Source organism: Dama dama, chromosome 9, assembly GCF_033118175.1.
Source record: "Dama dama isolate Ldn47 chromosome 9, ASM3311817v1, whole genome shotgun sequence".
Classification (NCBI taxonomy): domain Eukaryota; kingdom Metazoa; phylum Chordata; class Mammalia; order Artiodactyla; family Cervidae; genus Dama; species Dama dama.
Window position 1 is genome coordinate 20,873,060 of NC_083689.1, and position 15,175 is coordinate 20,888,234.

A 15,175-nucleotide genomic window follows, 5' to 3' on the forward strand; every position below is an offset into this window, starting at 1 on the left:
CCTGATTGGGTTGTCCACTCTCTTCCTCTATAAAAGGAGAATCAGAGGCAGAAGTTCCTGTACTTTCCAGCAAGTCACAGGCTGTCTGCATCTCCAGAGTGGTCAGAGGACAGCACTTGGAAGATAGGGAATCCTGCATAGACCAGAGTTCCAAGCAGGCCTCTTCTGGTGAGTGTGGAATCTCTCTTGATTGCAAGAGAGTGTTCATTTATATACTTTTTTTTTTTTTTTTTGGAAAGTCTTTTTAAGTTGGCAGACGATAGCTCTTAAAGAGGTCACCTTATTGAAAGTTATTTCCTTGGTGCTAGTGTTAAGAAATACTGACGATTTTGTATATTTTGAGTCTGAAGCTTTCTTGGGATAGTAGCCCAGATTTTTTCATGGCATGCAGGATCTTAGTTCCTAGACCAGGGATCAAACCCCATGCAGTGGAAGCTTGGAGTCTTAACCACTGGACCACCAGGGAAATCCCAGGTTGTATATATATGTATATACAAAATATACATATATATATATATATATATACATATATACATATATATATATATATATATATAAAACAAAATCACTATGAAGTAGAAGTATTTGGAAGTGTTCTTTAAATAGTTCTCTCTGAGAAGTTGTTTTACAGACTATGTGTTTGGTTTTCCTTCCTTTCTTTAAAAAAATTCAATTCTTTGCTTCAAGAACTATTTGAACCTATTGCTTCAAATAGGTCATCAGTTGGCCTTCTGCAATTTTTTCATCAACAATTGTCATTAATTTTTTCTCCCTTCTTATTTCTCTTCCTCCATATCTCCTTCTTTCTCTGTCTCTCTGTTGGCCTTATTGATGATCACAATACTTAATTATACCTGAAACTATAGTAGATATGGGCTTCTCAGGTAGCCCACCTGGTAAAGAATCTGCCTGTAATGCGGGTGACCACTGTTCGACTCCTGGGTCAGGAGGTTTCCCTGGTGAAGGGATAGGCTACCCACTCCAGTATTCTTGGGCTTCCTTGGTGGCTCAGACTATAAAGAGCCTGCCTGCAATGTGGGAGACCTGGTTTTGATCCCTGGTTTGGGAAGATGCCCTGGAGGAGAGCATGGCAACCCACTCCAGTATTCTTGCCTGGAGAATCCCCATGGACAGACTAAGCACAATAGTAGATATTCTTTAGTCTATAACCCTTTTTACTCATTAGGATTCAAATAAACTGGGGCAGTGACTTTAAGTTAAACTCAAGGGTTTAGTACAATGTGGCACATAATTGTTGTTCAGTTGCTAAGTCATGTCCGACTCTTTGCCACCCCATGGACTGCAGCATGCCAGGCTCCCCTGTCCTTCACTATCTTCCAGAGTTTGCTTTAATTCATGTCCACTGAGTCGGTGATGCCATCCAACCATCTCATGCTCTGTCACCCCCTTCCTCTCCTGCCTTCAGTCTTTTCCAGCATCAGGGTCTTTTCAATCTTTACTTCAGATCAGGTGGCCAAAGGATTGGAGCTTCAGTTTCAGCATTAATCCTCCCAATAAATGCTCTGTAAATGGGATGATCAAGTAATTTTCCCTCCAAACTTGGACTTCTAGATCAATGTTCAGGGATAGTGTTAATAATTACAGCAGGACAACAGAAATAAAATAAAAATTTTAGTTTCTCCCTTTAAAAATATCTTCTGAAGACAGAAATGGTAGATTTAAATGAAAGGGTGTACTGATTAGGTTTACATGTTAACCAGATTATTGTGATTAGAGGTTAAATGGATTACATAGAGAAAGGATTTGAAGCCCTAGTGCCAATTAGACAGTCTACCACAAAAGAGGTTTTTATCATTGTATATAACTGGAGTTGAGTGAATTTATTAGAAAAGTTTAGAAAGTATTTTTTTGAGTTTGAACAGTCTTTTAAAAAAAATATATATATGAGCCCAGTCTAAGGGCAAAGTCAATGAGTCTGTCAGTGTAAATCTCTAAAGTCCACATTACTCTTCCCTTCATTGGGCATCCAACTTAGTGAGAAAATCAAGATAAAGAGATGATGTGCCTAAGTTGATGTGCGTGCTAAGTTGCTTCAGTCATGTCTGACTATTTGTGAACCCATGGACTGCAGCCTGCCAGGTTCCTCTGCCCATGGGACTCTCCAGGCAAAAAAATGGATTGCCATGCCCTGCTCCAGGGGATCTTCCCGACCCAGGGATTGAACCTGTGTCTCTCACATCTAACCTGCATTGGCAGTCAGGTTCTTTACCACTAGCACCACCTGGGAAGTCTGGATAGTACACATACAATTCAAAATGGGAAACATTAATAAGGAAAGTGCAATATTAATCTTAATGACTGGATCAGGAAAAGTCACAGTGTTAAATGGTGTTTTGCAGGAACACTGAAAGAGGCAGCGCCTCTGGAGGTCTGAGCCGCATCACCGACTCCCTGTGAAGGTTCCTAGACCTGCCGTTCCTGGGGCAGTAGAGGCCTCACCCCGCAGTAGAGACCTGCCGGGTCTCTGTTCATCCCGCGAGATCTCGCGTTAACCTCGGCTACTGGAAATATGGCTGCAGTGAGTGAACCCGCGATGGAGAAAACTGTGACATCTGTTCCTGTGAAGAGGGAAAAGGAAGAAAACGAACAAATTCGTAAACTCTTCATTGGTGGCTTGAGCTCTGAAACCACAGAAGAAAGTCTGAAGAACTACTACCAGCAGTGGGGAGAACTCACAGACTGTGTGGTCATGAGGGGCCTTGCCAGTCAAAAATCAAGAGGGTTTGGTTTTGTTACTTTCTCCTCCGTGGCTGAGGTGGATGCAGCCATGGCGGCCAGACCTCATTCCATTGATGGGAGAGTGGTTGACCCCAAACGTGCTGTTGCGAGAGAGAAATCTGAAAAACAGGGGTCGCTTGTCACTGTGAAGAAGCTGTTCGTTGGTGGAATTAAGGAAGATACCGAGGAGCATCATCTTAGAGAGTACTTTGAGAAATATGGAAAAATCGATGTCATTGAGATCATTACTGATAGGCAGTCGGGCAAGAAAAGAGGCTTTGGATTTGTGACTTTTGATGACTATGATCCCGTGGATAAGATAGTATTGCAGAAATACCACACCATCAATGGTCATCGTGCAGAAGTTGGGAAGGCTTTGTCGAAACAGGAAATGAAGGAAACTCAAGGTTCTAGAAGTAGAAAAGGAGGCCCCTTTGGTTTTAATGTTTCTTCTAGTGGGGGTGGAAATTTTGGACGAGGGCCAGGAACTAAATTTAGAGGAGAAGCTGATGGATATGGAAATGGTCCCAGATCTAGGGGTGGCTGTCATGGGTATGGAGGAGGACCTGGAGGTGGTAATTTTGTAGGTTACCCTTGTTATGGAGGAGGAGGTGGAGAATATGGTGGTCGAGGTCCTGGGTATGGCAACCAGTGGAAGTTCTCTGGAGGTGGTTATGGCAATAATTTTGGAAATTACAACCAGCAACCGTCTAATTACGGTCCAATGAGGAATGGTATCTTTGATGTTGGCAGGAACATAGCAGCCCCATACGGTGGAGAAAATTATGGCCCAGGAGGCAGTGGAGGAAGTTGGGGTTATGTAGGGGGAAGTGGATACTGAGTGTTTTCCTCTTTGCCCTGGGCTTCACTGTCTGAATAGCAGAGGATGAGAGCCCAGACATAACAGAACAGTTTCAGGTTATTGAAATAAGAACATTAAGAAAATTCTTATCTCAGCCAAGAATAAATATTTAGCGATGTGTCAGAAGAACTCAGAGCAGGTTCAAAGAGTCATTTTTGTGAATGGACTGGATTATTTAAGAACATTACCTTCCTGTGGAGGAAAAATTGTGAAAAAAACTGACTTTGATATAGTTTCCTAGTTTCCTAGCTTCTTAATTGTTTCTTTCTAGTGAGAGTGTAGAAGTATTCCATCTTTGATAATGTTAAATGTGTAAGTTTCAGCTGACATGTGAGACCTTTTAAATGGTTTTTCTCAAAGTTTTGAAGCTATTAGCCAGAATCAGCACAATAGACAGAATGTTGTTCGTTTAAAACTTTGTGTCTGTAGAGTTAAGAAGCAGTTGTACTTTTATGATTTAATAAAATAATTCTAAAAGAAAAGCAGTTGTAATTTGTCCTTTTTCACTTATGACTTTTTCACTTTAAAATTTTTATCTTTTAAGTAATTTTTTCTACTTTTATGAGGTATTATTGATATATACTGTTTAATTTACTGTTTATTTTTAGCAGCTTCCCAGGTGGCATAGTGGTAAAGAATCCACTTGCCAATGAAGTAGACGTGGATTCAATCCCTGGGTGGGAAGGTTCCCCTGCAGAGAGAAATGGCAACACACTCCAGTATTGTCAACTGGGAAATCGCATGGACAGAGGAGCCTGGGGGCTTTAGTCCATGGGGTCCCAAGAGTTGGACATGACTTAGGGACTAAACCACCAGACCACTATCACCCATTTATTTAGGCTGCACTGGGTCTTCATTGCGGTGAGTGGATGCTTCTCTTGTTGTAAAGCACTGACTCTAAGGTGCATGGTCTTTTTACTTGAGGCACACAGGCGCAGTAGTTGCAACAGGTGGGCTTAGTTGTCCTGCAATATATGGGACAAAAAACAAGTGTTAACTGTAGTCATTATGTTGTACATTACATCCCTTGTTGTTCATTCGCTGAGTCATGTCTGACTCTTTGCAACCCTATAAACTGCAGCATGCCAGGTTTCTCTATCACTATCTCCCTGAGTTTCCTCAAATAACATGTCCATTGAGTCAGTGATACCATCCAACCATCTCATCCTCTGTTGCCCCCTCCTCCTCTTGCCCTCAATTTTCCCAGCATCATGGTCTTTTCCAATGAGTCAGCTCTTCACATCAGGTAGCTGAAGTATTGGAGCTTCAGGTTTAGCATCTGTCCCTCCAATGAATATTTAGGGTTGATTTCCTTTAGGATTGACTGGTTTAATCTCCTTGCGGTCTAAGGGACTCTCAAGAGTATTCTCCAGCAACACAGTTCAAAAGCATCAATTCTTCAGCATTCAGGCTTCTTTATGATCCAGCTCTTACATCCATACATGACTACTGGAAAAAGCATAACTTTGATTAGATGGACCTTTGTTGGCAAAGTCATGTCTCTGCTTCTACAAACTGTCAAGGCTTGACACTGCTATTCTTCCAAGGAATAAGTGTCTTTTAATTTTGTGGCTGCAGTCACCATCAGAAGTGATTTTGGAGCCCCCCCTCAAATAAAGTCTCTCACTGTTTCCATTGTTTCCCTATCTATTCGCCATGAAGTGATGGGACAGGATGCCATGATCTTGGTTTTTTGAGTGCTGAGTGTTAAGCCAGCTTTCCCCCTCTCCTCTTTCACCTTCTTCAAGAGGCTCTTTAGTTCCTCTTCACTTTCTGACATTAAAGTGGTATCATCTGCATATCTGAGGTCCTTGATATTTCTCCTGGCAATCTTGATTCTAGCTTGTGCTTCATCCAGCTAGGCATTTCTCATGATATACTCTGCATTGAAGTTAAATAAGCAGGATGACAATATACAGCCTCGATGTACTTCTTTCTCAATTTTGAACCAGACCATTGTTCTGTGTCTGGTTCTAACTGTTGCTTCTTGTCCTGCATACAGGTTTCTCAGGAGGAAGGTAAGGTGGTCTGTTATTTCCATCTCTTTAAGAATATTACACAGTTTGTCATGATCCACACAGTCAAATGCTTTAGCATAGTCAATGAAGCAGAAGCAGATGTTTTTTGGGAATTCTCTTGCTTTTTTCTATGATCCAGGGTATGTTGGAAATCTGATCTCTGGTTCCTCTGCCTTTTCTAAATCCAGTTTGACATCTCAAAGTTTTTGGTTCACATACTGCTGAAGGCTAGCTTGAAGGATTTTGAGCAAAATCTTGTTGGCATGTGAAATGAGTGTAATTGTACAATAATTTGAACATCTTTTAGCACTGCTTTTCTTTGGGATTGGAATGAAAACTGATCTTCTCCAGTCCTGTGGCCACTGCTGAGTTTTCCAAATTTGCTGGCATAATGAGTGCAGCACTTTCACAGCATCATATTTTAGGATTTGAACTAGCTCAGCTAGAATTCCATCACCTCCACTAGCTTTGTTCATAGCAATGCTTTCTAATCCTTTGTTTAATGCAATGCTTCATACTCCAGGATGTCTGGCTCTAGGTGAGTGATCACACCATCGTGGTTAATTGGGTCATTAAGATCTTTTCTGTATAGTTCTTCTGTGTACTCTTGCCACATTTTCTTAATCTCTTCTGCTTCTGTTAGGTCCTTGCCGTTTTTGTCCTTTATTGTGCCTATCTTTGTATGAAATGTTCCCTTGGTATCTCCAATTTTCTTAGAGATCTCTAGTCTTTCCCATTCTATTGTTTTCGTCTCTTTCTTTGCATTGGTCATTTAAGAAGGCTTTCTTTTTTTTTTTCATTTATTTTTATTAGTTGGAGGCTAATTACTTTACAATATTGTAGTGGGTTTTGTCATACATTGACATGAATCAGCCATGGAGTTACACGTATTCCCCATCCTGATCCCCTCTCCCACCTCACTCTCCACCCGATTCCTCTGGGTCTTCCCAGTGTCCCAGGCCCGAGCACTTGTCTCATGCATCCCACCTGGGCTGGTGATCTGTTTCACTATAGATGATATACATGCTGTTCTCTCGTAACATCCCACCCTTGCCTTCTCCCACAGAGTCCAAAAGTCTGTTCTGTACATCTGTGTTTCTTTTTCTGTTTTGCATATAGGGTTATCATTACCATCTTTCTAAATTCCATATATGTGTGTTAGTATGCTGTAATGTTCTTTATCTTTCTGGCTTACTTCACTCTGTATAATGGGCTCCAGTTTCATCCATCTCATTAGAACTGATTCAAATGAATTCTTTTTAATGGCTGAGTAATATTCCATGGTGTATATGTACCACAGCTTCCTTATCCATTCATCTGCTGATAGGCATCTAGGTTGCTTCCATGTCCTGGCTATTATAAACAGTGCTGCGATGAACACGTGTCTCTTTCAGGTCTGGTTTCCTCGGTGTGTATGCCCAGAAGTGGGATTGCTGGGTCATATGGCAGTTCTATTTCCAGTTTTTTAAGAAATCTCCACACTGTTTTCCATAGTGGCTGTACTAGTTTGCATTCCCACCAACAGTGTAAGAGGGTTCCCTTTTCTCCACACCCTCTCCAGCATTTATTGCTTGTAGACTTTTGGATAGCAGCCATCCTGACTGGCGTGTAATGGTACCTCATTGTGGTTTTGATTTGCATTTCTCTGATAATGAGTGCTGTTGAGCATCTTTTCATGTGTTTGTTAGCCATCTGTATGTCTTCTTTGGAGAAATGTCTGTTTAGGTCTTTGGCCCATTTTTTGATTGGGTCATTTACTTTTCTGGAATTGATCTGCAGGAGTTCCTTGTATATTTTTGAGATTAATCCTTTGTCTGTTTCTTCATTTGCTATTATTTCCTCCCAATCTGAGGGCTGTCTTTTCACCTTGCTTATAGTTTCCTTTGTAGTGCAAAAGCGTTTAAGTTTAATTAGGTCCCATTTGTTTATTTTTGCTTTTATTTCCAATATTCTGGGAGGTGGGTCATAGAGGATCCTGCTGTGATTTATGTTGTAGAGTGTTTTGCCTATGTTCTGAGACTTTAATACCCCACTCACACCTATGGACAGATCAACTAAACAGAAAATTAACAAGGAAACACAAACTTTAAATGACACAATGGTCCAGCTAGACCTAACTGATATCTGTAGGACATTTCACCCCAAAACAATCAATTTCACCTTTTTCTCAAGTGCACACAGAACCTTCTCTAGAATAGGTCACATCCTAGGCCATAAACCTAGCCTTGGTAAATTCAAAAAAACTGAAATCATTCCAGTCATCTTTTCTGACCACAGTGCAGTAAGATTAGATCTCAATTACAGGAAAAAACTATTAGAAATTCCAACATATGGAGGCTAAATAACACGCTTCTGAATAACCAACAAATCATAGAAGAAATCAAAATATGCATAGAAACAAATGAAAAAGAAAACACAACAACCCAAAACCTATGGGACATTGTAAAAGCAGTGCTAAGGGGAAGGTTTTTAGCAATACAAGCTTACCTCAAGAAACAAGAAAAAAGTCAAACAAATAACCTAACTCTATACCTAAAGCAACTAGAGAAGGAAGAAATGAAGAACCCCAGGGTTAGTAGAAGGAAAGAAATCTTAAAAATTAGGGCAGAAATAAATACAAAAGAAATAAAGGCGAATCTTAAAAATTAGGCAGAAATGAAGAACCCCAGGGTTAGTAGAAGGAAAGAAATCTTAAAAATTAGGGCAGAAAAAAAAAATGCAAAAATAAATAAATAAATAAATAAAGAGACCATAGCAAAAATCAACAAAGCCAAAAGCTGGTTTTTTGAAAAGGTAAATAAAATTGACAAACCGTTAACCAGACTCATCAAGAAACAAAGGGAGAAGAAGCAAATCAACATAATTAGAAATGAAAATGGAGAGATCACAACAGACAACTCTGAAATACAAAGGATCATAAGAGACTACTACCAGCAGCTCTATGCCAATAAAATGGACAACTTGGAAGAAATGGACAAATTCTTAGAAAAGTATAACTTTCCAAAACTGAACCAGGAAGAAATAGAAGATCTTAACAGACCCATCACAAGCACAGAAATCAAAACTGTAATCAGAAATCTTCCAGCAAACAAAAGCCCAGAACCAGATGGCTTCACAGCTGAATTCTACAAAAAATTTATAGAAGAGCTAACACCTATCTTACTCAAACTTTTCCAGAAAATTGCAGAAGAAGGCAAACTTCCAAACTCATTCTATGAGGCCACCATCAGCCTAATACCAAAACCAGACAAAGATGCCACAAAAAAAGAAAACTACAGGCCAATATCACTGATGAACATAGATGCAAAAATCCTTAACAAAATTCTAGCAAACAGAATCCAACAACATATTAAAAAGATCATACATCATGACCAAGTGGGCTTTATCCCAGGAATGCAAGGATTCTTTAATATCCACAAATCAATCAATGTAATACACCACATTAACAAATTGAAAGATAAAAACCAACCCACTGAAATGTTGTGAAGTAATTAGCCTCCAACTAATAAAAAAAAAAGATAAAAACCATATGATTATCTCAATAGATGCAGAAAAAGCCTTTGACAAAATTCAACATTCATTTATGACAAAAACTCTCCAGAAAGCAGGCATAGAAGGAACATACCTCAACATAATAAAAGCTATATATGACAGACCTACAGCAAACATTATCCTCAATGGTGAAAAATTGAAAGCATTTGCCTTAAAGTCAGGAACAAGACAAGGGTGCCCACTCTCACCACTACTATTCAACATAGTTTTGGAAGTGTTGGCCACAGCAATCAGAGCAGAAAAAGAAATAAAAGGAATCCAGATAGGAAAAGAAGAAGTAAAACTCTCACTGTTTGCAGATGACATGACCCTCTACATAGAAAACCCTAAAGACTCTACTAGAAAATTACTAGAGCTAATCAATGAATACAGTAATGGTGCAGGATACAAAATTAACACACAGAAATCCCTTGCATTCCTATACACTAACAATGAGAAAACAGAAAGAAAAATTAAGGAAACAATACCATTCACCATTGCAACAAAAAGAATAAAATACTTAGGAGTATATCTACCTAAAGAAACGAAAGACCTATACATAGAAAACTATAAAACACTGATGAAAGAAATCAAAGAGGACACAAATAGATGGAGAAATATACTGTGTTCATGGATTGGAAGAATCGACATTGTGAAAATGACTATACTACCCAAAGCAATCTATAGATTCAATGCAATCCCTATCAAGCTACCAACAGTATTTTTCACAGAACTAGAACAAATAATTTCACAATTTGTATGGAAATACAAAAAACCTCGAATAGCCAAAGCAATCTTGAGAAAGAAGAATGGAACTGGAGGAATCAACCTGCCTGACTTCAGGCTCTACTACAAAGCCAGAGTCATCAAGACAGTATGGTACTAGCACAAAGACAGAAATATAGATCAATGGAACAACATAGAAAGCCCAGAGATAAATCCACGAACCTATGGACACCTTATCTTTGACAAAGGAGGCAAGAATACACAATGGAAAAAAAGACAACCTCTTTAACAAGTGGTGCTGGGAAAACTGGTCAACCACTTGTAAAAGAATGAAACTAGAACACTGTCTAACACCATACACAAAAATAAGCTTTTCTTCTTTTCTCAGCTATTTGAAAGTCCTCCTCAGACAACCACTTTGCCTAGTTGCATTTCTTTTTCTTGGGGATGGTTTTGGTCACCACCTCCTGTACAATGTTAGGAACCTCATCCATAGCTTTTTAGGCACTCTATCAGATCTAATCCCTTGAATCTATTTGTCACTTCCAGTGTATAATCATAAGGGATTTGATTTAGGTCATAACGGAATGGCCTAGTGGTTTCCTCTACTTTCTTCAATTTGAGCCTGAATTTTGCAGTAAGGAGCTGATGATCTGAGCCACAGTCAGCTTCAGGTGTTGTTTTTGCTGACCATTTGGAGCCTCTCCATCTCTGGCTGCAAAAAATGTAATCAATATAATTTTGGTACTGACCATCTGGTGAGGTCCATGTTTAGCATCATCTCTTATGTTGTTGAAAAAGGATGTTTGCTATGACCAGTGCATTCTGTTGGCAAAACTCTGTTAACCTTTTCCCTGCTTCATTTTATACTCCTCTAAGGTCAAACTTGCCTGTTACTCCAGATATCTCTTGACTTCCCACTTTTACATTCCACTCCCCTATGGTGAAGAGGACATCTTTTTTGGTTTTAGTTATAGGAGGTCTTATAGGTCTTCATAGAATAGTTCAGCTTCTTCAGCATTAGAGGTTGGGGCATAGATTTGGATTACTGTGATGTTGAATGGTTTGCCTTGAAAAATAACAGAGATCATTCTGTTATTTTTGAGATTGCACCCAAGAACTGCATTTTGGACTCTTTTGTTGACTATGAGGGCTACTCCATTTCTTCTAAAGGATTCTTGTCCTTTAGTAGTAGATAGGTCATATATATTACATTTGCCCATTCCCACCCATTTTAGTTCACTGATTATTCACTCTTGCCATCTCCTGTTTGACCACATCCAATTTACCTTGTTTCATGGACCTAACATTCCAGGTTCCTATGCAATATTGCTCTTTACGGCATTGGACTTTACTTTCACCAACAGACACAATCACACCTGGGTGTCGTTTTCACTTTGGCTCAGCCTCTTCATTCTTTCTGCAGCTATTTCTCCACTCTACCCCAGTGGAATATTGGGCACCTACTGGCCTGGGGGGTTCATCTTTCAGTTTCATATCTTTTTGCCTTTTCAAACTGTTCATGGGGTTCTCAAGGCAAGAATGCTGAAGTGGTCTGCCTTCCCCTTCTACAGTGTACCACACTTTTAGTGGGGACATGCCCTTCAGTTGCTCAGCGTAGCTGGATGAAATGCCTGTGCTTTGACTTTCCCACTGCTGGTCCTCAGTGAGCATTTAAACTTTCACTGGCCATCAGGAGTCAGTCAAGATGTGGCCAGGGTTTGAGGCAAAGGCCCTGTTGGAGTGGCTGAAAAGCGGGTCTGGGGACTGCTGGAGCTGATGTTTGAGGATGCCCAGGAGTGGAGGGCACCCCACCTCACTGATGCTGCTGGTTACCCTGGAGCCATTCCGCCGCCTGGGAGCTGCTGTCCACCAGTGGAGCTGATAAGCCACCCAGGAGCTGACTGTACCCTGGCTTTTCCACTGCTGCTGGTTGCCCTAGTACTTTATTTATCTTCTTAACCAGAAATTTGTACCTTTTGGCATCCTTCATTCTATTTCTCTGCTCACAAATTCCCCACCTCTGGTGGTATCTTTTCCTTTGAGATTATAAAGGAAATTTTAAGTTCATCATATAAATGAGATGCTATAGTCTTTGTCTTTCTCTGACTTATTTCACTTAGCATAGTGCCCTCAAGAGATTATCCATGTTGTTGGAAATGGCACGATTTCCTTATTTTCTTATGGTTGAACAGTCTATCATTATATGTGTATATATATGTGTGTATGTATATATATATGAACATGTGTTGTATATATGCATAAAATGTAAAATCACATTTTCTTCATTCATCTTTTGATAGATATTTAGGGTCATTTCCATGTTTTGGCTATTGTAAGTAATGCTGCAATGAACATGGACTATTCAGGATAATGACTTTTGTTTTGTTCAGATATATACCCAGAAGTGGAGTTGAAATAGAGCAAGTTCCTACAGTCCTTCCCATCCCCTTACCCCATGTCCTCAACCTGCCTATTATCTGTGAAAAAAAAAAAAAACAACAACTTAGCCAGAAGAATAAGTTTAATCATAGAAGTGAGAAAATGCAGAAGCAAAGAAAAGCAGTCAAATAGGACAAAACAGTAATAGTTTAGTCGTTAAGCATTGTCAAGGAATGTTAGTTTCTTCTCAAGGGCTATAGATTTTGAGCAATATCCTGATTTGTCTTGTAGATACTGAAATTCCCACCAAGTGGAATAGGTTAACTGCATGATGACCAGACTGGAGCCATGACAGAAGCTGCCACAATTGTGAGCATTGGCCTTAAGGAAATGGGAAAAAACTGACCCTGGAACTTAAAATTAACTGCACTTGAAACAATCAAGATGATGCTGGTCAGACCACTGGTGACCAATTTCAAGATTACCGTCAGAGCTGACTGCTGTTTCTACATATAGTCCCATTGTTCTGCCTATACACTCTCTTGCCCCATGATTGTCAAGGGGGGAGTTGCCCTTTGGACAGGAGTCTGCCCTCCCCTCTGGCCCCGGTCACTGGCATCCAAAATAAAGCAAACTTTCCTTTCCATCAACCTTGCCTCTTTATTGGCTTTTGAGCAGTGGGAGTCTGGATCCCACTTTCAGTTTCAGTTTGATGAATTCTGACTCCAATTATATCTTAATATGATCCAAATTACAATGTTCTCCTATCTATTTGACTTTTATTGTATCAGAAGGAATAAATTCTCCTCATCACAAAACTTTTTTAAATTAAACCTGTGGAAGGCATTTAAATTATAACTGATATTAAGGAATTAAGTAACTAAGAAGGTTTTGATTCCAAGAAAAGGCTGATTTAGTAAGCTGCAAGACAGTTCAAGAGCAAATATTCAAACAAAAGCACAGAGTGAAAAATAGACAAGACAGATTTAAAACATAAGTGGGAAGTGATGAAGAGTGGAGCAGAGAGAAGGTGGGGAGGAATTGATATCACAGATGAAAATATACACAAGCATGTTCCAAATGGATGAAAGACATCAACCCACAGATGTAAGTAACTCAACGTTCTTTGAGCAAAAAACAAAACAAAACAAAAACAAAAACACAGATGCAAGAATGAGATACACTATGGTCTCAATGCCAAAGTCAATGTAAAAAGATTTTAGAGATTTTAGAGAATACAGAGGCTAATTGGTGATGCCTAGACATAAATAAAAACTAAGATAGATAGCAACATGAACCTTTTATTTTAGAAAATATTTTAATCTCTCTCTCTTTTTTCATTTTTGGCTGTGCTGGGTCTTCACACGGGCTTACCTCCAGGGGAAGCATGTGGGCTTCTCTTGCTGCAGTCCATCGGCTTTTTGTTGAAGTGCAATGGGCTTCTCTTGTTACAGATCATGGGCTCTAGACTGCAAGAGCAGTAGTTGCAGCCGAAAGGCTTAGTTGACCTGTGGCATAGGGGATCTTAGTTCCCTGACCAGGGATCTAACCTGTGTTGGAGGGTGGATTCTTTTTCTTACATAATTTTATTTATTTATCTTTGGTTATGCTGTGTCTTCATTGCTGTGCAGGCTTTTCTCTAGATGCAGTAAATGGGGGCTACTCTCTAGTTGTGGTGCTTGGGCTTCTCACTGAGGTAGCTTCTCGTTTCGGAGCATAGGCTCTAGAGCACAGGCTCAGTAGATGTGGCGCACCAGCTTAGTTCCTCTGAGGCATGTAGCATCTTCCTAGATCATGGATCAAAGCCACGTCTCCTGCATTGGCAGGAGGATTCTTTACCACTGAGCCACCAGGGAAGTCCCTGGAAAATGGATACTTAACCAGTGGACCACCAGGGAAGTCCCGAGAAGCTTTTTAAAGTGCTAAAATAAATCTCACGTCAAGACAAAATTCTATACCCAGCATCAAAATGGTCCCAAATAAAGATGTCTGAAAAACTTAAAGTGACGCATTTCATTGTTAGTAGACTTGAATTAGACAAAATACTAGACAGTGCTATTAAGTCCAAAGGACAATATTTCCAAATTGAAAACAAGGGATGCAGGAAAGAACAGAGTCAATAAAAGAGAATTTAAAATAAATATCAATGAATTTTGCTTTATAAACAGTTCAAGAAATATGTCATGGAGATTAAAATATATGTAGAATTAAAATGCATGACAGCAGTAATAGAAAAGCCAGGAAAGTTAAAATGAAATTGAAAGTATTCTAAGATTCTAGCTTTGAGAAAAGTGGTAAAAATGATTATCTGTATTTGTTGTTTAGTCACTAAATTTTGTCCAACTCTTTTGTGACCTCAGGGACTGTAACCCACCAGGCTCCTCTGTTTATGGGATTTCCCAGGCAAGAATACTGGAGTGGGTTGCCATTTCTTTCTCTAGGGGATCTTCCCCATCCAGGAACTAAACCTGCTTGACAGGCGGATTCTTTACCACTGAGCCAGCAGAGAAGCTCAATTATCTGTATCAGGCTATATTAAATGAAGGAATCATAATTTAATCATAATTCATAATACTCATTAATTCATAATTTAATGTAACCACAAATATTTGTATATGAAAATAAGTTTATACAGGGAACAGTGTGATAATGAAAGAGTTAAGTCATAGTCAGTGAAGTAAAGAGAGTTTAGGGCAAAGGGCAGGGCAAGAGTCAGATGGTTGAAGTAATTTTGTATTTATTAGTAATTTTTCCCAGGTGGTGCTAGTGGTAAAGAACCAGCCTGCTAATGCAGGAGACATAAGAGACTCAGGTTTGATTTGGGTCGGGAAGATCCCCTGGAGGAGGGCATGGCAACCCACTCCAGTATTCTTGACTGGAGAATCCCGTGGACAGAGGAACCTGTCAGGCTACAGTC

The 15,175-nt window shown here is 39.6% G+C and overlaps 1 protein-coding gene across 2 annotated transcripts in view; it reads left to right on the forward strand.

Moving 5' to 3' along the window:
- Positions 1–4,037, forward strand: part of LOC133062030 (heterogeneous nuclear ribonucleoproteins A2/B1-like) — a 69,279-nt gene extending 65,242 nt beyond the window's left edge. The window contains exons 2-3 of one of the 2 annotated variants that reach the window (XM_061150528.1): positions 37–168; positions 2,361–4,037. In XM_061150528.1, the coding sequence (XP_061006511.1) occupies positions 2,531–3,580 (1,050 nt within the window). In that variant the 5' untranslated portion in view covers positions 37–168; positions 2,361–2,530 and the 3' untranslated portion in view covers positions 3,581–4,037. The remainder of the gene's footprint in view (positions 1–36; positions 169–2,360) is intronic. The other variant, XM_061150529.1, reaches the window with a different exon arrangement.
- Positions 4,038–15,175: the final 11,138 nt, after the last annotated feature.